The 26,133-nt window shown below is 37.9% G+C and overlaps 1 protein-coding gene across 3 annotated transcripts in view; it reads left to right on the top strand.

The window, feature by feature from the left end:
- Arap2 (ArfGAP with RhoGAP domain, ankyrin repeat and PH domain 2) overlaps window positions 1-26,133 on the top strand; it is a 162,530-nt gene that overhangs the window by 66,800 nt on the left and 69,597 nt on the right. For all 3 annotated transcript variants that reach the window (XM_050150250.1, XM_050150248.1, XM_050150249.1), the window contains exons 9-15: window positions 229-407; window positions 13,203-13,318; window positions 15,223-15,422; window positions 18,499-18,584; window positions 19,263-19,445; window positions 19,889-20,063; window positions 20,490-20,624. In XM_050150250.1, the coding sequence (XP_050006207.1) occupies window positions 229-407; window positions 13,203-13,318; window positions 15,223-15,422; window positions 18,499-18,584; window positions 19,263-19,445; window positions 19,889-20,063; window positions 20,490-20,624 (1,074 nt within the window). The remainder of the gene's footprint in view (window positions 1-228; window positions 408-13,202; window positions 13,319-15,222; window positions 15,423-18,498; window positions 18,585-19,262; window positions 19,446-19,888; window positions 20,064-20,489; window positions 20,625-26,133) is intronic.

The raw sequence follows: 26,133 nt of genomic DNA, 5'->3' as shown, positions 1-26,133 counted from the left end.
CTGAGATGTGGTGTTTCTTGAATGATTCTAGAAGCAGCTCATTTTACTGGCTCCAGAACATCTACAAAATCTCCTCTGTTAAATTTGAGCTCTTGACTCTGCTGACAGTGGAATTTAGGCAGTGGTTGTGGTAAAAAAAAATTGTATGTTAGTGGCTTTAAAGCAAGAGGCTCTCATGTTAATGTTTCTATGTTTATATGCCTTATCCATTTTCTCCTTTAATTTCAGAAGAGAGAAATGATTGGATCAGCATATTATTAAGTGCACTGAAGTCACCATCCGTTACTGCACAGTTGCAAGCAGCCATGACACCTGAGAAATGTGGATATCTTGAGTTGAGAGGCTACAAAGCCAAAATTTTTACTGTATTGAAGGGAAACAGTGTGTGGCTTTGCAAAAATGAGCAGGTGAGCTTTGTAACATTAATTGTAAATTACTATTCTTTGATAGTAACAACTGTGTTTAGCTTTTAAGAGCTGCTTGGGTTTTTATTTATAATCCTGCTGTTACTTTAGGTAATCCACTAACAATAACAGAAAATCTGGCTGAAGGCTTTGTTTCAGGAAAGTATTTCCATCAGACCTGAGGCTGCATGCCTCCTTTTTAGTGGACCGAGGAAGCAGCACCATTGAAAAAAATTGTTAAAATGTATAACTTATTTGCAGTAAATATAGCTGTCAGAGAATAATTGAGAATAAATACAGACACTGTTGAATGGGACTAATTCCACATTTTTGTGATAGTAAATTAGATGATAATGAGAAACAGGTGTATTGGTTACTTTTCTGTTGACGTAAAAAGGAAACCTATGGGAGAAAAAATTGATTTATGTAGAATAAATAAGAAGCCATCATGGCAGGAAGGCTTACCAGTGAGAATAGGAATCTAAGAACACACATCTTGAACCATAACCCTGAGCCCAAGTCAGAGAGTGGATTAAAAGTGACAAGGATGAAATCTCTCTAACAATGACATGCTTCTTCCAGCAATGCCACACCTCTCACACTTCCCCCAAGCAGTGCTGCTACCTCAAGACCTAGTATCCAAAAATCTGAGCCTATGGGGGAACGTGTCTCATTGAACCACCATACTAGGTCTTATTGTCTTTATTTTTCTTTGAACAGATGTTCTGTTTGTCATGAAACTGCTTTGGTAGTAGAACCCCATTAAAGAGAGGTGGGTATAGAGATATTTAGGTATATATATTTGTCACCATATAGACAAGCACACACACATCTGTTTGTATACACATGTCACATATACACAGTATATGGGCTTTAACTGTTAGATGATTGAATTTGGTTAATAGAAAAAACTAGAGATAGTTTAAATATTTTTGTGGAGACTTGGAGATAAAGTGTTTTTCGATGTTGTACAAGCTTTATACTTGATTTTGTAGTATAGACTTCCTTTTCTCTATTATTTTAGACTTTTATGTGTAAAAGAAAATCTTCCTCCTTAGGTGCTTAATTCTTATTTGAACATGAAAGGGTGTATTTTGAATGTCTAATCGAAGGTGAATTCATTTTACAGTGGACTGTGATAAGGTATAGACAAGGCCTCTTTTCTTATTAAAAACAGTCATCAACTCAAAACAATCAGTAGTTATTAGCTGATACTTCAGCTCTTAGCAAGCTATTCTCAAACTTCAATAGGAGTGTATTCATTATTGGGGGGTACATTAGGCAATTATTTGTGGAAGGAATCAGTGAGTGACATGGGCAAATTACTGATGTGCATATTTAGCATACTCTTAAAAAATAGTAACATATAACTTAACAGTATATATGAACTAGATGTGAATATTGTTTCTGAAGTCTCTTAAGTTAGTTGACTAAAACTTTTCTCATTGGAATTCAGGTTAAGCATTCATAATTTGCATGTATCTGTTTTGAAGTTACTCTGCCAAAATGAGGAATTCATTTTTTTTACTTGCACAGACCGAATACAGTTCCTCTTATTCGTTTCATTGCTCACATTAGCTAGATTATCTGAGTTTGTGTTGTTTTCTAGAAATAATTTTTTTTGAGTTTTATTAACCCTTTGAGAGAAAGAAGCTTTTTGTATGAAATCATTTTAAATACTGTTATATTTGAAAGCAAAATCTAAAATGCTTGCCATGGACGGAGTGCCAAGTTCTATGCTAATTAATTTATAAATACTCATTTTTAATCTTTCCTATAATTACAGGATTCTCTCATCTGTGCATTAAAGATGAGAAAAATGAGGTCTCCATAGTTAGTGCAGGGCTAGCAGTTTGATCCTGCCAAGCTTAATTTGAAGCTAGAATTTCTACACTAAGCTTGTCGTCTTACTAAAGACTTGGTTTAAATCTTTTCTGAGATCCTGTCTCTCAGAAATAGGCATGAATTAGTTTTCTGACTAATTTCATTGCCCAAAGGTTTCAGGACATGGGCTCAGTGAATGTTCTGTCTGACTGTGCACTCTCAAAGAGATATGCTTATCTAGCAGGGCAGTGTTATCTGCAAGGGTGAGATGCCAGGCAAGAGCAGCTACAGGTAATAAGCTCAGTGCTTTTACTGCCTGTTTATTTGTTTGCTTTGCCTTTTTGAGAGAGGATTTCATGTAGCCGATGACCTTGAACTCTTGGTCCTCTTGCCTTTACCTCCCAAGTGTTGAGATTACATTCCCTGTGCCATTATGTCTGTCTCTACTCTGTATTCCATGGTTAGGCGTTATGGAGAGGTCCAAAACATGGGGCATCAAATAAATTTGAGAGCTGGAAACACTTCTATTTACACAAGTAATGTAGTAAGGAGACCGCTTGTTGGTTTCCGGCTGCTCAGCCCCAAAATAATCACACTGTATCAGTTAAAACACTGCTTGGTCCATTAGCTCTAGCTTCTTATAGGCTAAGTCTTACATCCTAGTTTAAGCCATTTCTATTAATCTGTGTATCATTATGTCACTGTGGCTCACGAGCTAAAGTTCCTGAATCTGTCTCCAGCAGGGCTACATAGCTTTTCTCTGACTCTACCCTTCTTTCTCCCAGCATTCACTTTAGTTTTCCCTGCCTACCTCTATTTCCTTCGCAGGCCCAAGACAGTTTCTTTATTAACTAATGATATTCACAGCACACAGATGGAAATCCCACATCAAAGTAATAATTAAATTATTTAAAAACAAATAAGTAAACCTGGAATACACTTCATCTTTAGATAAGTACATACATTTTTATTTTTGTTTAGTCAGTTTTTTTCTCCTATACATTGAAGATCTTATACTCTACCATTAAAGATATTTTTTAGGGTGTGTTGTGGAAGATGTGGTATTTGCATCATACTTCATAGTATGCATCAACTTGACTGGTGGATAAGTTGAGCAAGTCATCCATGTTTTGGCCCCAACGGTAGTATCATTTCAGCTTCTGATATCTTCCCATTTTGGTGAATGCCTTATTCTCCTGAGGAAAGCCATTTCCTGCTGATCTGTCTCCTAGGGAAGCATCTGGCCTGTTGTGATAGGACAGTCTTTCGTCTTTCTCCTCAGTACACAGGGTTTCCCCCAGTGAGGGATGGGTCTGTTTGAGGAAATCCTGGATGATAGGAGTATGCTTTGATGTAAAATCTAAATGTTTGGACTGGGTGGTGCTGGTGCACACTTTTAATTCCAGAGGAAGATGGATCTATGGATTTGAGGCCAGCCTGGTCTTCAGAGTAAGTTATAAGATAGTTAGGGCTGCACAGAGAAGCCCTATCTCAAAAAAAAAAAAAAAAAAAAAAAAAAGAAACAAAAGAAAAAGAAAAGAAAAGAAAAGAAAAAGTAAAAAACAACCAAAAAGTTTTATACCTACGCCCCCACAAGGGTAATTTTCAAAAATTATAAAAAAAAACATGTTCATTTAGAAGTGTGAGGTATTTATATTTCAAATCTTGTATCATAGTTTTTGTTAGATCTCTATATTGGCCACATAACAAGACATAATTGTTTTTATTATTTATATACAGTGAATTTATATTGTAGCCCAAAAAACCCACTTCTTTTAAAAATGGAATTGGCCTATATCACTGTGACCCAGGATTCACCTTCAGGTTTCTCTCCATCAGTAAATACATAGTTTTACTAATATGGTGATTATTCTAGTAATCGTAGTGTATGGAGATGAGGGTTGGCCATTCCAGAGAAATCACATTTATCCTAGTCACATATGACGGGCCTGGGAGGGTGTAGTATGGGTTTTTAATCCTCCTCTGCTGTAACTAGCTGTCTCTGGCAGTGCAATTATTCCCATTAACAGGTGTCACCATGAAGGCAGGAGGATCGCTGCCTCCAAGGCTGTCATTACTTTGTTGAAATTTCAGAGTTTTGGGCCTATTCCAAATGAGTTGAGTTAACCTTTGGGATATGTGGCAGATATGCATTTGTGAAAGTACCACACGTGGCTCAGTAGAGAATTCAAAACCACACACTATTAAATGATTCTCAGGGTTCTTTGTTTGTTTGTTTTTCTTCCTCTAAAGTGATAGGCATTCAGCAAAATGGGGACTGAAAATCCTGCAGTCGGAAAATGTGTAAAACTTCCTTCACCTATGCTAATATCAGTGAGCCTGTCATTCACTTATTTACCCTTGGGTGGTATCTTTTCTTTTCCTATTAATCTTATTTTAGAATAACCTTTGCTAGGTTGAACATTTTGAAATACCAATGTAGGAACTGACAAACGTTGTAGTAAAAACGAAGAACATCATTATTGTGGTATAGTTTCTGAATGGAGTGTCCATAGAACGTTGCACCTAATTCGAAAGGAGGCTGCAGCTGCAGCCTGTGCTTTGTCAGTGTTGCTCCCTTCCTGGAGTCTTAGTAGTTTGTGTAAGGGTTTGAAATGGTCAGCCTTTCTGGAAATTTTGCCTTACCACACTTACTATAGAGATGTATTTTTTTCGTGACTTCTAAGGGTTTAAAAAAATCCAATGCATCATTAGAATTTGGGTAAAGGGAAAGCCATTAGAGGTTGTTTTAATTTGCTTGATCCATTGAGTTCCTTTCACTCTGTATACCCAGAAGTTACTCTGCTTTGAAGATGGTTGTTTCCAGAGCTTTTCCTCCAGTCCCCAAAGATGCTTTCACAATGCCAGCCTCCCTGCAGGCACATCTTCAGTAATCTTTCTCTTTATTTCCTGAACCTGTCTCTAGTACTGAGACAAGAACACACATTTTTCTCACTTCAATTCACCGGGAACTCACTTTTGCCACAAACACTTTAATGGTTTTTGAAATTCCCTCTCCTTCTTAGGAGCAGTGGTGTGAGCCTGCCGGCGGTCTTGCTGTCCATCTGTACCGTGTTCTCTGACTGCTCTTAACTCCAGAAATAATAGACGTCAGCCCGTGTTTAGCAGGGGCTTCTGGTCTCCTGGCTGCTCAGTTCAAAGGCTCCCTGTCTCGCTTGCTTCGTGCACTTTACTTCATTAGTACACTGTTGGAACTAAAAGCCAGAGGGGCTCTCTGGATGCCTAGTAGAGAGACTGGAGGGGACTTACATTAAAGATAGCCTGAGGTCTTTAAGTCTTTTTCTTTCTCCAGTTGGACTCTAAGGAGAAGTGAAGGGGTAAGAGATGAGAATCAGAGAAATTTGTGAAAGAGGCAAATAACATCTTGGATATCAACACTGAAATTCTTTCCTAATCACCCTGTTGGAAAACAGTGCACTGCTCCCATCCCATAAATTAAATGTCACCACTTACATATTTTTCCATCTTAAAACCCTTTCCATTCCTTTTTATCAACATTCTTCTATTTCTTATACCTGCTTGTGTTTTATGTACTTGTAGTGTGCTATAATAATAGTGACAGTATTTTCATATTATCGTTCCTCTCTGTTTAAAAGGACTTTGGTAATTGGATGTGTACGGTTTATGTTATGGACATTATGTTTCTAGGTCCATCTATCTATTTGGGAAGAATTTAGCAGGCACTTTTCCATTTCTGGCTGATATGGATGCATGCTCTCCTAGTGGAAACTGGAAACTTAGTCTGTGGTGGGAACAGCACTGCAACTTACAGCCCCAGGAAATTGCTGACAGTCTCTGTGAAACATTGTTATCCTTCATTTTTTCTCATGTATGTGGTGTGTATGTGTTCATACTCTTGTGGTATGTAGTCACACTCGTGTGTATAAAGATATGAATACATGGGGAGACCAGAGGTTGACAGCAAGAGTCTTCCTCATTCCTTTCTAGCGTATGAATTGAGATAGGGTTTCTCAGTGGACCAAGATCTCACCAGCTTGGCTTCTCTCACAGGCCAGCTTGCTCTGGGGAGCCTCTGACTCCATGTTCTATACATAGCACTAGCTCCCGAATTCTAAGCAGGCTGGCATATACATGTGGTCTGGGTTTCCTCAGATTATTAGAATGTCAAGTACTTTAACCACTGAGCCATCTCCCCATTCTTACACTAGCCTCAATCAATTCAAATCAATTTGTTCTCTTTCTCTCCCTCTCTTTCTATCTCTCCCCATCTCTCTCTCACTCTGTCCATCTCCCCTGTGGGTAGATGTAAATTCAATACATAATCCTACAATCTTTTTAAGGGCTGAGGAAATGAATCAATGGCCAAAAGAACTTAGCAAGCAAGCAAGCAAAAAGACTATAGTTTAAATCCCCAGAGCACATGTAAAAACAAGATACTTAACCTGAACATCAGTATTTTAGTTTTCCGGCAATGAATTGGGACAGAAGCCAGGAGAATCCTCAGAAACCTATGAGATAGGTAGGTAGCTTGCTGTGGAAAACAAATGCAGCAAAGAGACCTTGGCTCAAATAAGCGGACGTGGAGAACTGACAGCTGAGGTGGTCCTATTGCCTCCGCATCTTCACTATATGGTAGACAGGCCTACTTTCACAGACACACATATATGCCAATAGATAGATACAATGACAAACACACAGAATTCCTATGATGCTTTTCAAGTACCTTTTACATTTAAAATGCTACCTAAATGGGATTTGGAAAGATGGCTTAGCTACAATTACTGCTCTTCCAGAGGACCATGTACTCTAGGGATACTGATATGATTCCCAGAAGTCAACTCTGGTGGGACTCAAGGGATCAAGTTCATGATGGGAAAACCCACAGAGACAGATCCCAGCTAGTGGGAGCTCACTGGCTCTGAACAGCTCGAATTAATCTCATTGTATTTTGCAGTCTTCTCTGTTATTATCTTTTTTGTCAATTACTTTGAGCTCTTTATATAGTTTAGAAATTAAACTTCATGACATATTTTCTGATCATTTGATGATGCTTCAATTTTATTTATTAATTTTATTATGTTGAAATTTTGTGCACAATGTAACTATCTTTAATAAACTCAAAATACATAGGTCCTCTGTTTCCTTCATCAATTATTTTCTAAGCTATTTTACCTAAAAAAGTGTAGATAACAAACCAGTATGTCTAAATGTCAAAATTTTTTTTCTGTCTTGTGTGCGGTCTTTTGAGTTAAGGCTTCTGTGAGTAGTTTTGGTTAGCCTTGAACTCACTGTGTATCTCAGGCTGGTCTCAGACTTGTGGCAATCCTCCTGCCTCAGCCTCCCATGTACTAGGAGGTAGATACCAACACTTCTAGTGCAATAATCAAGTATGGACATAATTTGAAATATGTGTGTTGTATTTGTTCCTGGTATTTATTTCTAGTGGGTTAGAATTTCAGCACACGGACATGAAAGAAATTAAAGAAAACTGGCCTTGGCTTCCGCTTGTTAATGGTTCCCTGATAGTCTCCCATCTCTTCCTGATGAGTTTTTAAAATATCATGCTAATATTAGCCTGTTCATTACAACCAGATGTCTTGCTTGGTGGGTTTGGGCATCCATTTGATGCTGATTGTGGCACTGGGGTTTTAACTACATAAACTCATTTGATTAAATATCCTCAAATCAGAGTTTAACAAGAGGCTCTTCCTCCTCATGTAAAGTCCCTTGATGCTTTGGCATGGGGATGGAGCACTAATAGAATTTAAATTGGCCTCTGGAGGCTTGGTTTGTATGGCACAGAATGAAGCCACAGGATGTAGGTGGTGACCTCACACTCTCTGGGTTCTCTCTCTGGCCAAGCTCTGCATCTGGTGTTTCCTAGAAGTCTGGTGCCAATGTCATACAATGCCACATCTGTTTTCAACAAATGTTTAAGTACCAAGTTCTTAAATTCCTGGCAGGGAAAACCTAACATTCACTATTTTTAAAAATAGATTTGGGATTTCAGCAGATTGGGGGTTAACAATTTCTTCTTTAATTTCTCTCTTTAGGGATCAGCATTTCATGTTGCTCTTGTACCGTGTGGTTTTAGCAATTCAGAATTACTCTCACTGAATAAATTTGTATAAATGACTCATTTTAGTATCTTGGTCAATATTTGTGATAATTTTTTTCTGAATATTTAGTGCAGAGTCATTCCATGATTACAGATGAAATGGAATATTTTATGAATAACAGATTCTGCCTGTAAAACTTCTAAGTGAGAGCTGTCTGGACATATCTTCTTACTTACATTACTTCATTTAATTCTTATGACAATACTTTAGGGTAGAGTTATTCTATTTACGAATGATGTGGTTTAGGTCGAGGTAGGTAGCTTGCTAATAGTTATGTAGCCAGGTTTCTTCCTTGAGTCTGTCAGTGCCAAGGCATTTACACATTTGCAATGTCTGGGGTCTGCTAAGCAACACATGTGATCCTTTTTGCTGGTAGTAGTTTCCTGCCTTCTGAAATTCTATGTTGGCTACAGAAATTAAATGTAGAACATTGTTTACTCTACAAGCCCTCCCTAGCCCTTTGCATTTCATAGTATAGCACCCTTACCAGTTTTATCCTCGATAGCCTTTTAAGGAGTGAACGTATGGTTTCTCTTGTTTTTCACTTATTTTTCAGACTGAGCTCACAATCAGAACGTAGTTACTGGGTAACTTTATTTTATTGTTTTTGAATATTTAACACGCACATTTTATTTTACTTTAAAAAATCATCACATCAGCTCGTTACTTTGGAGCATGTACTTTGTTGAGATTCACTTTAAATTAGGTAATGCATTTCATTGGCTTCAGATGGAAGTGGTAAATAAAAGAGATAGAGTTAGTGATAGTTAAGTAGACTTGAGGGCCAATCAGTGTGACTGGACATCCTTCTGAGCCTCTTTTAACCACATGAACTTGCTCCTCCCCAGAATGATGCTGAGGGAGCTGCTGTCATTCTTGTTCTTGAACATGTGGTGAGCTAAAGCTGGAGATGTGTCTGAACATTAGTTCTTCTTGGTGGCATCATTTGACTGGTATCAGCTCTTAAGGGGACAACTTTTTAGAAACACAGATATCATATTGTCTGTCCATCTGACTGTCTGTAAGTTGTTAGAGGTACTGAACCCGCAGCCAAGCTTTCTCTTTCACTGTGTTACAACTTGTTCTATCTTTCCTTAGACTATATACTTCAGGTACCTTGTAGTCTGATATTTTTTAAGTCCTAGTATATAGGTTCTAGTAATATTTATTGCATAATTCAGGTCTTAAATAAATACAGATTTTTCAGGATGAGTTTTCTTGCTTTGAAAACTAATAGGATGCATGCTTCCAAGTTCAGAGTTTTTCAGACAATTACAATGGTAGTCCTTTGTAAACTCCTGAACACTAGACAGTGATTTCAACAAGCATGGCTCCAGCAAGATAATTTTTCAGCCCTGCACAAGCCTCAGAGCCCAGGGCAAATAGTAACTGAATTCTGTTGTCTTCTTATGCTTGTTTGTAACTAGCCGTTGTAATAGAATTGTGTATATTTGGATTGTACTCTGTATTTCACTCTACAGAAGGCTTAGGGACATGCTTCCTTCCTGGTATCTTTGGGTCCTCGACAGACTAGACAAAATGCTGTTTAAATTCTGTTAGCAGTTTTGCTCTGAGATTCAGTGGCATTATGAGAAGCTTAGCTTACACTTTGGTTTTATAAACTTTTATATTATGGTTCTGCTCATTTTTCATGATGCTAATTCTCAGGATGTGAAAGAGAGATAAACACAGATAGCTTTGTCAAACACCCAGAAATGGGACATAGTCTGAACATGTTCTAATAGTTTGCAAGAGGACTAAATATCACCGAAGTATTCTTAATAAGAAATGCAGTTGTTTCCCATTCAATAGCTCTCGAGATCACTGACATTTATTTTGGTACTCTGCTTTCTGTTTTACAGTCAGCTGGTGCTAGTGAGCCATGCGCATCCTCTAATTACTCAGAACCATATGGCCATGGCAGACAGCTGATAAATGGGTTACAATTTTTCATGATAAGAAAATATCATCTTTGTCTTGCTGGGGAGAAATTTGGAGTGATGAGATGACCCTCACTTTACCAGGAATTACAGCTTTAGATGTAGAGACTTTACGACTCGTTTGTAGAGATGAGAGGCCATCCATCCAGGCAGGAACCGTGATGAGCCCCATCAGTATCCATAACAGGTTGTCATTCCCACCATCTGCTAGTCTGGTGGTCAAAGCATTATGAGCCTTTACCCTTAGTATCGCACAATACTTGCAGGCCAGGCACATCACAGAGTACTGTGAACTGGCTGATATCCTTCTCTTGTCACAAGCTGCATTGTGGGAAATTGTTAGAAGGCCATTCAGTGAAGGCACACTGTTTTATCTAGAATTTATCCCTTCACAAGGGATAAGTTTAGACAGCTACCTTATTTTGCTATCCTCATCTTACTTCTTCGTTTATAAAAAGGGCTTAAGTTTCCAGGCACATAACTTTGGGAGTTTATCCAGCATTTGCACTACGCAGCAGGGCAATTTATACAGATAATTAGGAATTGGTATCCTAATTTCCCAGGTAAAGTCAGCCCTGTGCTGATACGTGGAAAAGTGTTAAACATGGCTGCTTAGAATAGTTTGATGTCCCTCCTCACGTGGTATGGTGCTTGTCATCTGAGACTAACTATAGAAAATGAAAACGCATCACCCTCCCATTCTAATTATTGTACAGCACTCAACAGTTTACTGTGCTTTTGCTTTTATATTTTTAATTTTTTGAGATTACAATGTAATTTTGTATTCTTTATTCTTAAATTCTGCCTTTCTACCTTAACACCATGAGCCATTTATTAATCTATAAGAAAGTTTAACATTTTGTTGATTTGCTTTCTAAATAATATTTTTTTCTGATCTTATCTATAAGCCTTCACATTGAAAAATAATAAATAGTGACTGGGGGGCTGACTCTGTGTGTGGGAGCACTTACTGTGCAAGCATGAGGACCTGTGTTAGGATCTTAGGGCTTGTATGATAGCCAGGTATGTCCATATGTATGCCTGTGACTCCAGCCAGGCATGTCTGCACATGTCCATGTAACTTCAGCTAGGCATGTCTGCACATGTGCATGTAACTTCAGCTAGGCATGTCTATGCATGTGCATGTAACTTCATGCAGTCATGTCCACTCATGTCTATTTAACTACAACCAGGCATGTCCACACATATGCATGTAACACTAGCCAGGAATGTATACATACACACACACACACACACACACACACACACATGACGTGTGTGTGTGTGTGTGTGTGTGTGTGTGTGTTACCCTAACAAGGCATGTTCACACTGTGAATGAAACTCCAGCACTATGGGGAAGAGCAACAGGAAAATTTGGGGCTTTAATGCCACCAGCTTATCTATTAGTGAGAGACCCTGTCTCAAGAGAATATGGTAGAGAGTGCTAAAGTAGGTCACCTGGCATCCTACCTGTGAATGATAGTATCAATAGTAAATGCATTTACACAATGTGTGACTGATGACTCTTCATGCATAATTACATACATACATAGTGCATACATATACGGGAAAATTGTTTTGTTGCAGTTTTATCAAGTAAGATTGCTTTAGTTGTAACCACAAAGTCCTCAAAGAAAGTCACAGCCCAGGGATTTCTTGTAGCTGAACTCTGGTGGGGGCAGAGAAGCATGGACGCGGACAGGAGCAGGAGTCTTCACGCACTCATTTGCCCACAGACTTCTCAAGGACTCCACGTTCTAAAATGACCTGTTTATTTTTAGATGACTTTGCTAGGTAATATGGAAAGATAAGGGTTGACAGGTTTTCTTCTTATGATAGGTATTTGTATGTCCTCATAGATAGTACTTTATATTATACAGATCAAAAGTGGGCTAGATAGCCTGCATGTAACAGAAATGCGCAGTGCTCTCCTTCTCCATGCAATGGTTACAATGGAAAAGAACTTTCAAATTGTCTTTCCTTCTTATCAGCTTTTCTAAATTGTCTTTGCTGAGTTTCCTTTTTGAAAATGAAACAATGTTTTTGTATTTTCCTTTAGTATGGATCTGTTTTTCTTACCAATATCGAGGAGCTCCAGGAACATTTAATCTGAATCTATTTATGCAGATCATTCTTTCCTTGAGGTGGTGATTTAGCAAAATATGAAGCGTATTTATTGCTAAGTTACCAAGGCCATATGATTAGGCAGCATATCGTCAACATTGTTGTTTTTAGAATGTGCTTTCCTATTTAATTTTCAATAGGGCACTGTGAACTCAGTGCCTATTGGTGATGAACCAAGGATAGTTTTCATATCACAATGGCACTCTATGAGGTTTTTAAGAGTCTGATTGGAATATTGGAAATGTAAACCTGTCCAGCTGATAAAACAGCATTGCCTTTGAATGTAAATGAAGAGGATCACATGGCCCCAGGGGGCCAGTGAAAGAAGATTAAGCAAACCCCAACAGCTACATATTTAGTTCCTTTCCATCATACAAAGCTAGGTGCATATCAGCTGTAACTATCTCTTTAAGTCTTAGTTGGCCATCTTCTCTTATTAAGAGTATTTAGTTGCCTTTCTAATGCCATTTTGACTATTCTACCAAATAAATGTTTGGCACATGACAAATGTCGATTTGTTAGTTTCCTTTGTTGATTGAATACAGGTAAATATAGTGCCCGCTGTTCAAAGCAAGGCAGATATATCTGTGACCTTGTCTGTTTAGCATTTGTGAGAAAGACATTGACTTACAAATGTAGCTTAGGCTAGTGTAATGTTAGCATACTGCAAGAAGAACTGATAATTTCTTTTTCTAGTTGAGTCTCTGTAACTCTATACATTTATGTAGTAGCAGTTCTAGCAGTTCTGAATTAAGAAGACATTATGGTTGTGTTTTCAAAAGTGGCTTTGCGTTTTTGCTCCATACTAGGACTTCAAGAGTGGACTTGGTATTACCAGAATTCCTATGAATGTGGCAAATGTAAAGCAAGTGGACCGGGCTGTGAAGCAGTCTTTTGAGATAATCACTCCCTACAGGAGTTTCAGGTAAGCTATTTTCAAACATATTTGTGTGAGTATTTGTTTTTATGACTGCTAAAAGGCCTGGGTAATTTGTTTTGTAATTCTGGCAGTGGCATTGTTACATCTTTTCTTGTCCACATTGTCTAACTTACGAGGCTTGTAAGAAATCACTGTAAAAGTGGCTTGGAGAACTGTGAAAACTGCCAAAGATATTTACACCATGAGTTGTGTATAAGCTGAGTATAGTGAATATGTTAACTCTTTCACACTTAGAAGGAATGAAATAGTTTTGCATTTTGGGGGGGGGGGATTGTTTTTGTTTTCCTTTAGCCTAATCAAATAAATCCCGCTTTAAGATTGGTTTTTAATTACAGTTGCTGCAGTGTATTTCTGCCAATGACTCAGCTTAGAATCATTCTGGGTTTAATGGATCACATAAAAATATTGATTCAAATATTTTAACATCTTGATTCATGTATAAAATAAAATATATTATGTTTGAGTAACTGTGACATTGAACAATACTTAATGTACTCACCACGTTTTAATCACATATAATGGTTCCCTAGGTTCAATGTGCAATATAGACACGGGTAATTTGTTGAGTTCAACTACATTTATGCATTTGTCCCAAATGATACAAGTCAGGTTGCTGGTGAGTCAGAGGCAATTGCTCTAGGCTTTTGGATGACGTAATTATTTCTGAGGTCCTCTTGAGTATCTCATATATTTTGTTTGTCAAAATATGTCTGTGGGCTCCAACTTTGATTATAATGATTAAAAAATAATAAATTTTATTTATTTCATACTTGTAGATCTGGAGCTTGGATTATGACTAAGTGACACTATGTTTGCCTAGCATGCACAAAGTCTTGCTTTTCACCCTGAGAACATTGCATATCACAGATGCACACACACACACACATACACACAGACACAGACACACACAGACACACACACACACACATGGTGGGGGGGGGGATTGATTCCAGCCTCAGCTAAATAGAAATACTGGCTATAACTAACCTCTAGGAGATTTTTTTAATATTGTATTAATGATGTTATCATAAAGTTCTTCAGAAAATGCAATCCTGTAAGCCACTTATTTTATGAACCACTTAGAATGGGCAAATGCCAATTATTTTCATTGTACTTCAAGTCATTATAGTTTATAGAACAAAAATTTCAATATGACAGATAACTTACAGCGAGTTTTTTTCTAGAGTTATTTGTGACATATGTGGATATTATCTATAATAAACAGTCAATAAATCTTTCTTGTAGGCAACATTGCTGTTTAATATTTTATCCCTTTCATGAGGCATTCAGCCAATACTAAGAAATCAGACTGTGTCAGAACTGGCTAAAATTGAGTTAGAAAGCCTTTAAAATAGTAACCATTTAAAACTTTTCTTGTTTCTCAGTCTCTTATTGCCATCTGGACAGTCTTCTAATTAAAAAATTCCATTTTTAAATCTGACAAAAATCACAATTTCTGGTGGGAGGTTTTTTTTATATAATTTTAGTTTTAGACTACGATGGCATACATTACTGGCAAAATTTTAACTGTCATGAAACACTGCCAGTCTCTTTTTGATTATTATCTAATCCATTGCTTAAGAAACATGGCTCTCGCTTGTTTTGACTTACCAGGGCAATTCCGTGAATATGTTGATCAGGAATAACAAGTGTGTTAATTTCAGTTAGAGATGTGTGAGCAGGGCGATACAGAGTATGGAAAATCAGAAGAAAAAAATGATTTGTTAAATTAGATAATTTTTAATAGAAAAAGATAATCCAATACTGCCCAGCAGGCATAATTTTAGCTGCTATTTAATTTGTGGCTGAAATGAATATGCAAACTGAACACCCTGCTTAATTGGCCTGTGTAAGGGAGATCAATAATGCAGAAATGTTAATTGTTTCAGCTTTACAGCGGAGTCTGAGAAAGAGAAACAGGAGTGGATTGAAGCTGTGCAGCAGTCGATAGCAGAAACTCTCTCTGATTATGAAGTAGCTGAGAAGATTTGGTTCAATGAATCCAACAGGAGCTGTGCGGATTGCAAAGCCCCAGATCCTGACTGGGCATCCATCAATCTCTGTGTTGTCATTTGTAAGAAGTGTGCAGGTAATTAGTGATGAGCTAGTCTCCGCTTGGCGGCAGATTAGCACCGACCGTTCTCTGTCAAAAGACGTGACGGGTCCTAGGTAATCATTGTGAAAAGTAAAATGAGATTAACTTATTAAATAGAAGACCATTTAGAAATATCATATAATTCCATATTCTGTTCTGTGTGGATTCGATAAAAATTAATTTTAACTATGTAATAATATTGTGGGGTTACTGGTCCATGCATAGATTATTAAATTAACATGCATAAATTTTTCTTTTTTTTTTTGTTTTGGTTTTAAGATACATCCAGAACAAGTTGGTAAGCTTGCATGAATACTTCCATTTATGGTCTAGTCATTTCTCTAAGGTGTATTTTCTTAGATTGACGATGTTCTGCCTCTATCCTTGGGTGTTGGCTTTGGCATCTCCTACAGTATGGACTTGCATCGGAGTGTTTCCCAACAGAATTGATGCTCATGAAAAGAGCTAGTCCTACAGATGCCTTCTTTCTTGTGACCTTATCCTTGGTTGTCTGGCATCTCAGTGTATCAAGGAGCCCTTAACCATATCCAACAGAGAAGATAGAAGTGGACTCCAGCTCTGTGAAAAGCCTTACTGAGTACTTGGAGAAACTTAGCTAACTTCAGTCTCCCAGACTTCCCACCCTTCTTGCCTCCTTCTACAAAGATGCCCTGACTCGGGCACACAAACACAGATTTGACCTATAATACCAGCTGTTCTGATGCTGGTCTACAGAGGTAGAAACTATATGACATGAAGTTCTTTCGATAAATACAGAAATTGTTTTTACAGTAGAGGATGGTAAGAGCAAGATTAACGTTGACTAACAGGCCCAGAGACAGAGCAGGGAAGGGGCTTCTGACTCAGCCTAAGCAGAGACAGTGAGCAACGTAGCTCCAGCAGTTGTCTAGAACCTTCTATACTTTCGGGAGTCTGTCCCATACCATTTCTCATGATACCAAAATACTTTCCTGACCACTTAATTAACATCAAAAAAGCAGAAGGCATCAACCCTGCTATGATCCTCATCTAGTGTTTCCTCCCTTCCTCTCTCTTCATCTCATTAGGAGAGATAGCTTTGTTTTACTTCTGCCTATTCCCCTTGTGCTCCATCTCTTTCCTGCCCCCTTAGGACCAATTTGTCATTACTACTCTCTTGAGTATTTAAGATAGTTTCTAGTTTTGTCATGTAAATTTGCATCAGTCTACCTTTTTATCAGTGGTCTTTCTTAAAGCTCTTCAGTCCCTTCTTTGCATTGCTCTCTGTTGACTTTCCCTTTCAAACCTGAGTGACTTGCCTGTCTATACAGTGACTAGCACAGTTTTTTTTTTTAGTTCTTTAACTTTGTTTTCCTTCAACATTTTGTAATCAGCCTTCTTTTCTCTCAATTCTGTACAAGTATTTGCATTATTTTTACGAGTGTATTTTGTTTCTTGGTCTCCATTTGATGCATTCTTATCCTGTTCGTTTTCTCTAATATTTGAGATCTATGGCTAGTATGGTTTTCTTTGATGTCGATCCTCCTCAGCTTCAGAAAGTCATGCCGTCTTGCTGTCTAAGTGGTTGTAATCCATGGTTAGATGACCTCACCGCTTCATGTTGCTGAGATACATGTGTACCTTGGACTCTGTTTTCAGTTCTCATTCTTTGTATAAGTGTTACCTATCATTTGTATTGAGCCGTCATCAAGAAGATGGTTTTCTCAGCCTATGATAACCTCAGATTAGTTTTTACAAAGATACTCAAAAAATAACACATCAGAAGTAGAACCACAATTGCTGCCTCAGGCCCACTGTATAAATCTGCATGTTTTCATCTTTATCCTATACTGATGAGAAGGTGCACTGCCTACCTTACACTCAGGCCGAAAATGGAAGAATTAAGCCTTATGCTTTCTTTAAAGTTCACGTCATCTCATTGATGTTTCTGTCCTGTTCCTTTGCCTCCATTTAGAGCTTATATATTCTGTTTTTAAATATTGTATCAGTATTGGTATTTTTCCTGCATACATGGCTGTGATGAGGTATGTGCCTTGTACCTATGCAGACTAGGAAAGGGCACAGAGTCGCTTGAAACTAGAATTATAGATGGTTGTGAGCTACACTATGGGTTCTGGGAATTGAACCCTGGTCCTCTGGAAGAACAGCCAGTTCTATTAACTGCTAAGTCATCTATTGATAGCTGTACTTACATGCATGAGATTTAACTGACCAAAAAGTTTTCCTTGTTCATAAAAGTAGCTCAGGAGTAGAGCACTTCTAACAGGTACAAAAACAAAAAAAAAAAAAAAAGGGTGTTGATGATCCTAGGCTATTTGAACACACACACACAAGCATGCACCTACATATGTATATACATATATATGCATATTATTTTTAAAGTATAGTTTAATGGCAATGCATTATTGTGAAAAATCTAATAATTGTTACCCATTTTGGTTGGTTATGCTGTTAGTTTTGCATAATCACCATGAATACACCTAGTGCTGTGGGTATTTAGGAGAGTAGGTAATGGGATGCTTTAAATTCATGTTATGTATACATATATATGCTACACACATATATGCCACATATGACCTATGTATGTGCATTCATGTGGGTGTTGGATGACAACCTTCAGTGTTATTCCTCAAGTATACATTTGTTTTTTTCACTTATTAAGTTAGTTTGTTAGCTACTTAATCTAGTGAGAAAAATTCTCATCCTAACCTAGAAATTATGTAGTAATCTAGGCTGGCTGGCAGGCCCTAAGGATCCCCTACCTTCCCAGTGCTGGGATTACAAGCACTCACCACCACGCCTAGCTATTTTTATGTGGTTTCTAGAGATTGAGTTTAGGTATTTACATGCAAGGCAAGTACTTTACTAACTGAGATATCCTTCTAACCCTTACCTACACACTTGTGTTTCTAGGCTGGGGAGGGAAGGGATTGCTGGGAATTGGACATAGGGTCTCACATAAGCCCTTGACCACTGGACTATATTTCCAGCCTTCCTATACACATTTAAAAGAAAAACAAGGCAAAACGAATTCAAATTAAAATGGAAATGTAATTGTCTCTTCCTTCAGGACAACATAGATCATTGGGCCCAAGAGACTCTAAGGTTAGAAGTCTGAAGATGGATGCCAGTATCTGGAGTAATGAGCTCATTGAGGTAAGTCGTGTTCACTGGGCTGTGTGAACAAAGACGGGAGGAGACTGGCAGGAGGCAGTGCTTACTTTTCTAAAGAAGTTCTTAGGTGAAATTCTCACTATGGTGTGCAAATGGCACACAGCTTCCCAAATTAGATAGTTATTTTTAAAATAAAGACTTCAGAGAACCTTAATGATACTCAGGATGTCAAGATGTGGCAACTGAGGAAAGTGAGAATTCTTTCTTTTTTTTTTTTTTTTTAACACACATGGGAGAGTATTAGAAAAGGGAATGAGCAGATTTGGCAAAATTTAGCATTCTGTGTCTGGTCTATACTTTGCTATTATTCCACCTGTTCTATCTAATTGTTATCTGTCTCTATTTCCTCTCCTGCTCCACTGTCCTTTCTTAAGGCAGACTAACTGCACAACCATTTAAATCAATCTGTCTCAATATGAGTTTGAAGAGTAAGGCTGCTTCTGGTGGTTTTGTGTGGCCCTTGCTTAGTTTCCCAGCTGATGCTGCATTAGAACTAGTGTCTGCTGTCCCTTGTAGTCTGTCTTGAGAATGCAGGCTTTCTTACTCTCTCCTGTGTTTTATATTGAATTGGGCTTTAGTTTAGGATGGGAATCAGTTTTGCAGGTTCAAACACATTTAATGAAATTACGTGCATTTTTTTTTTTGCCTTTTCCATTTCAGCTGTTTATTGTCATTGGAAACAAGAGAGCAAACGACTTTTGGGCTGGTAACCTTCAAAAAGAGGAAGAATTACACATGGATTCACCAGTTGAAAAGAGAAAAAACTTTATTACCCAGAAATACAAAGAAGGAAAATTCAGGAAGACACTTTTAGCATCTCTGTCCAAAGAAGAGTTAAATAAGGTGAATTGACTATAACACTATCTATAGATTTTAATGCCATATATCAGTATATATCTATATTCAGTGTAGATAATTTAGGGATACTTTATTACATTTTAAATGTTCTAAATCTCTTATCCCAGCTGCTACAGAATAATAGCAGCACAAGTTTTTTTTGTAATATCCGTGATTGATTGGGGGGTTCACAAGGAGAACATCCTAGAAACCAGGCAGTGGTCTGAGACTCTGAAGCCCTTACGTAGGATTTTAATCCATGCATAGTGGCCATTTGTAGAGCCGGCCTCTGCAGAGAGAGTAGACCCACTCCCTGATTGAGGTCATTGATTTTATTAGTATAGGAGAAAAGAAATGCCTGCTTCATAAACACATCACAAACTTGCCTTTCTTTTAAGAGCGGGACTCGCATTCACTTCCCGTAAATGGTATGTTCTTTTAATGGCCAGGCTCTGTGTGCTGCAGTAGTAAAGCCAGATGTGCTGGAAACGATGGTCCTGCTGTTCAGTGGAGCAGATGTCATGTGTGCCACAGGAGACCCCGTGCACAGTACGCCCTACCTGTTGGCCAAGAAAGCTGGGCAGAGTCTGCAGATGGAATTTCTCTACCATAACAAGTTCTCAGGTTTGTTCCCCATGCTGTCCTGACTGCTCTTTTCAGACACATACCTAAAAAAAGTTGAAGAACAAATACATTAATTTCTTGACCAAGAAAATTATGTAATTACTAAATTACTGCTTTACAACAGAAAAAAAGTATAGGATTTGTATATCTTTTATGTCTTTTAATCTTATAAATGGAAGATTAAAATAGTTAATCCCACATAATCTTTTCTTCCGAAATTAAATCCGGTTTTCATATATGAATAATAAATGTGGCTTAATTGCTTATTTGTAAATTTTATACAAAGTGAAATAAATCTCTGTATTTATTTGGTCATTAATAGGGGCCTACTTTTCTGCTAGTGTAAAGCTCCATCACAAATTCCTAAACAAAAGGGAACGTTAGAACGTTTCAGATTTAATTGTAAAATCTCTTTGCCTTTTCTAGACTTCCCCCAGCATGATGTTCATTCTGAGGGTGGGTCAAATCAGGAGGCTGCCCAGTCCACCTTCCTCTGTGACTTCTTATATCAGGCTCCGGCTGCTGCTTCCAGAGTCTCTACAGAGAAAAAGCTACTTGAAGGTATCCTTTCTGCTCCTCTTAGATTTTCTTCCTAGATAAAACTTTTTTTTTAACCTGGTGTTTGCTCATCTGCAGCGATTATTCACCATTAATTCTTTGCAGTATCCCTCATCAGAAATGCGTCAGACCAGAATTGTTTCAGATTTCATGTTTTTGTTTTGTTTTGTTGTTTGGGTTTGGGAATATTTTTATAGCCTTTATTAATTAAAAGTTCCTAATTACAAAAAAAAAATAAAAACTACCACCACCACAAACAAAAAATCTCAAATGTAAAAAAATTAAAATTTGGGGGATATTGAGTCTACACTGCATTTTTCGTAGATGTTTGAAGCACTTTTGATTTCAGATTTATTGATAAGCATATTTAAGCATTATTTTTTTAAAGTTATATAATTTTAAAGTAGGAATAAATCAGGATAAAGTGTGTATCGTTAGATTTTTCTGATAATTTTTTTTTTCTGTCAGGCTCTGCTTTGAGGAGCTGGTATTCTTTCCTCTAGCCCCATCTGGAATTCCCATTTCTAATTTGATGGTATCTTATTTTTCAAGAGTTGGTTCATTGCCACATAACAAGATCTCTTGGTCACCTTCTGCAAATGTCCTCTACACTGTTAGATCGCCACCATCTTCTGAGGATGCTGTGCAATTCCTTCCATGAGGAATGAAAGCCCAGTTATGCATTGGGTTTCTCTGTTTTGTTTAGTTTCATTAAATATTTGCTATCCTAATCAATGTTAATACTGAGTTACCACATGATAAATGTTTGTGGGATGAATAAAGTACCTTTAAAAAAGTTACTAGCAGCTTAAAAAATATCAAAGTCCAAAACACGAATTTACAAAGGTAATTCAAAGGGAAAATACAGACTCACAAAATACCAGACAAGGTGGAAGCTGGCTTGTCCTGCTGCTCTGCCCCAGGGAGATGTGAACAACCGTACAAACTTTCTTCTGCTCTGCCCTCCCAAGAGAGTGAGAGACACCGCTCTTCTTCCTTATAAGAGATCATGTCCTCGCACAGAAGCCATGCCCTAAGGCCAGTACCCCAAAACTATTGGCAGAAATGAAACCCATGACAAAGGTCACTTACTAGTATTTGGTCCTTGAGTGTATGTGTGGTTTGATGATTAACCAGTGGTTTCACTAGAGTTTGAATTACCAGTCATCATCTAAGATTAAAAAACATTAATGGATGAAATTCCAGAAAAATACATAAATTTAAACCTTTTATTAAAGTATTTTATAGTTTTATTATGTATTGTTAGTTTCCCACAACACCTAATTCATAATTTAATTTTCATGTATGTTTTGGAAAATATGGTATTCAGGGTTCAGTATTTTCTAAGTTTCAGGCAGACATTGAGAGTCTTGTCATGGATATTCCCACTCCCACAGAAATGGGGAAACTTTCACATCAAAAGATACAGTTGCTGACATAAAGCATATTTTGTTAAGAAAAAGCTACTCCAAGAAGCAGCAGCTGAACTCTGAATAAGCGTGTGTTTCTGGGCCTGTTATTGGCACTCTCAAGATTCGGCAGTGTTGTTGCTGCTACTGTTGTTGAATGCCAGCTTTATAGGAAGAAAATGAATTGTTTGGAAAGATATAGAGATTAAAGTGTGGCTGTCACCTTTGCCTCTGAAAGGCAAGCGCTGGACAGTACCACTCCATCAGCCCTTGTCAGCACAGGCAGGAAACAAAATGATTAAACACAAGGACAGGGGTCTGAGAATGAAATGCAAGCATTCTTCGGAGTGACAGAGGTTTCACATTGTCAATGCAGCTTTTCCAGATCTCAAGTTCTTGTAGCTCTTGCTTATGAAGACAGATATGTATTTTGCTTTTTCTTTTCTGGGTTTAGTGTTCATGAAAAGAAAGATTGATAGCCTTGTTATACCTCTGTGCAGAGCTGAATAATAGCATCCTGGTTTTGTTTTCCGTTTCCCTTCCTCAACCGTGTGTGTTTTCCCCTGGTATCTCGCTTTGATTAGTTTGTGCAGCCTTTGCTTTAAAAAAAAAAAAAGTGGTTGCTAGGGTTTACTTGAGGCTTCTATTTTATTCTGTTTATACTTAATTTCATACATTAACAAGGAATTTTTAAGTCCTTTATTCTAGGAAAAGCCTATGTTGTTCACTTCTTTAAAAATTTGTTTCTAAGGCCAAACTATATTTATTTAAATGAAATAATCGCTGATGCATGTTTCCCTCATAAGTGGAAGCTGAATATCATCACTTTTGAAAGTTTAGAAAATGACTTCATCATTCTGGAAAGCAATAGCTTTGCCTTAACTACCTCAGATTTATTGTGCACACCCATATTAAAATATAGGACTTCTCTATCACAACACTTTACAAGTGGTTATATGGTCCGATCATGTAATACACACACGGGTGTTTTGCTCAGTGGTTAAAGTGTTGCTTCCAGATGTTACCTGATAAAATTCTTCTTCCCTCTTATAGTAACTACTCATGTGACCTGGGGAAGCTTAGCTACCTTTCCTACACCTGTAAGAAAAAGTCCAAGCAGTGGTTCGGGCACAGAACTGATGTCATTCGCAGGCTCAGCAGATTCATACATATAAAATGGGTAGAACCTGCATGGCCTATGCACATGATCCAGATTGATGGAATTGGAGATGAGGGGAGGGGCTATGAGGGCTCACAGTAGGCACAGTGGCTTGGGGATTCCTGTTTGCTTCTGAATTTAGGTGCACTGTCCTCCAGGCTTTGTTTGACCATCCCAGCTCTAAACTAGACCATCCATATCACTCCATGGAAGGCTAAAATAGATTATCTGTGCAATTGCATATAGGGTTTAGATAAATCTTATGTGAATGTTGGTCTTATCCCAACTGAAGAGAAATTAAGAACTCCATCTTTCACTCTGACCTCACATACAGACTCCTCTCTGTTAACCAGCCAAGTCCTGAGAGTAACCCATTATATGGCCCTAATTTCATTTTGATGGACATTTTGCAAAAACTGCTTTTGGTTCCTACAGCAGAGAATGTTTTTTTCGGGGGCATTGGCAATCACAATTTCTTGGGTTTTTTATTTTTTCCCAAATCAACAGGAATGTCAAGATTTCCTACCCCACCTTTGTTATTCTGGATGCTCGAAGAGAAGAACCATGCCTAGCTTGTCTGACCTCTAGCGCATTTCCAAAGCAACTGAAGTCATAGACATGAAAAAAAAAAAAAAACTGTAGGATGATTTTCTTCAAGCCCTCACTACCGTGGAGCCCCCTCTTTAAAAAGATCTCCCATTTGTTTGCTTAGCAATTGCCTAATTAGATTTGGGATTCACATTTGTTCTGTGTATCTGTCCTTTGGGCACTGTGTATTTAAAGCTTTTGAATGGTTCTTAGTTGTCTTAGGAGAGAGGAACAAACTCATGAGTCATGGAGGACAATGAGGGGCTGATCTCTGCTGGGTACTATAATTTTGTTTTCCATTCCCTGCCACCATGTGTAACCTGATCATCTGTCCAGGTAGGGTATCCAGTGTCTCTTTCTGTAGCTGTGTCTCCCTGGTGTTTCTCAGGAGCCTGGTTGGTTTTAGCTCTGAATCTGTGTGCTACTGTGGAAACCTGATCCCCAACCATAAAGGACTACATTACAGAAGCTGTGTGAAGGATGGAATTTTCTCTCATTGCTCTCCTCTGGGGATGGCCTGCTCCTACATTGCCACTAATGGGGCTACCTGACTGTTATCATTCCAAACACATTTCCCATTAAGGGGATTGTAAACAGCAGTGAAGAATTGGTGGGGAAGAGTCATCTCTGGCACTGTGTGTGTTTGTGCTAGACGTTGTTCCATTTTCCTCTGAATTCTTTTATGAAGATTATTCTTGCCGTCTGTCTTCTCAAATTAGTTCTTGAACTCATTTTGTTCATATGTAGGCTTTCTTTTAAAATATTTTAGGGAAATATTTAATTTTTTTTTCATTTAAAAATTACTGATCTTTCATGATTTTATTCTGTAATGGCACAGGATATATACTGTGACTCAGAAGTTTGAATCCCTGGAGTAGCACATTGCCTTCATCTAAGAACTGACCATGCCTTTGGTTCACGTTTTGTTTTCCATTGACCATGTAGGATTTATTCTGCTTGTTGTTCCTGAATCTCCTTCTCAGGGTTTCTGAGTATGTCAGCCCTGCCAGCCTCAGGGTTTTGGCTATTGTTTTTCCAAATGTTATATCATCTTTTTCTCAGTTTCTCATCGCTATTCTTCTCTAAGGGTCCAATGGAGGGATAAAAGAAAATTCAAGAGTCAAGTCAGTGTATTTGTTATTTCATAGTTTTGATTTAATTTGAGGTTAAAAGAAACTTAAAAGAATGTATGAAGAATTTCCATGTATGTATAATGCATATAATACAAATATTTGTGTTTTAAATAGTTTTATCCTCATGTTTGTATTTTTTCTCTCTGTGTGTATCCTTCTCTCACTCATGTTTTTAGTTTATTTATTATTTTCAGAAGTTCCCTTTCTTTGAATTACCTCAGCAGGTATTTCTTTACAAAGAACATTTGTAATTATAATAACCATAGTATCAAATCAAACGTTGGAAATCCTCCTATGTCGAGGCTTCTTTATTTACCAAGTATTTTAGGCAGAATGCTTTCATTCAAGTTTAACATTTTAAAAATAACATCAACGTTTATTGATTATCTGATTATCATGCTACTGTGAACCTACAGGTTCACAAATTGTCACAGAGTTAGTGTCATCAAGCAACAGAAATATAGCTCTTCACACTTCTGGTGTCCAATGTTACTCCAGCATCACTGACTGAAAGTCCTGGTGTCCCCAAGGCTGTCCTGAGGGCTCTTGGACAAACCACCCTTTCGATGATTTCTTTTAAATGATTGGAGTCAGTCAGAATGCTGAACTCAGTCTCTTGCAGAGTACTCTATGAGTCTAGATGAGTCCTGACTCTAATCTTTTATTATATGTGGCAAGATAATTGACCAAACTCTGTTTGGTGAGTGACCTGTTGTGTAGCCCTGCATTCCTGTAGTAAGCTTTCCTGCAACTTCAGGAAGTGCTTGAGGCATAGTTTAGAATCGGACTTGTTTGCTCACTTCTGAGGAAGAGACCCAGTTTTCTTGTATCTCAGGAGTGATATTGCTTAGGAACTTACTATGGGGTTGGGTGTGAGGGTGGGAGATGGGGGTGGGGAGTGGAGGTGGGTGTGGGTGGGTGAGGGTGGAGGTTGGGTGGGTAATGGTGGGGGAACCCTACCTGGACAAACACAAGTTATTTTCTTCTCTTCTCATTCTGTACTCATGAAGTGTGAGCCCATCAGCCCTATCTGGAATCTTGTAGGACATTGTTTAATTCTTCATGATTGCATTTATTTGAGTGTGCCATCTGTTGTCTTTCAGAAGAATCTTTTTTTTTGTTTTGGTTTTTATGAACTGTAGCTATCTTTCTCTCTCTCTCTCTCTCTCTCTCTCTCTCTGTGTGTGTGTGTGTGTGTGTGTGTGTGTTTGAGAGAGAGAGAG

The sequence above is a fragment of the Alexandromys fortis genome, unplaced genomic scaffold (assembly GCF_014885135.2).
Source record: "Alexandromys fortis isolate MF-2015 unplaced genomic scaffold, M_Fortis_MF-2015_v1.1 scaffold_0, whole genome shotgun sequence".
Taxonomy (NCBI): domain Eukaryota; kingdom Metazoa; phylum Chordata; class Mammalia; order Rodentia; family Cricetidae; genus Alexandromys; species Alexandromys fortis.
Note: the sequence above shows the minus strand (reverse complement) of the source record. Positions and strands in the feature narration are given on the sequence as shown.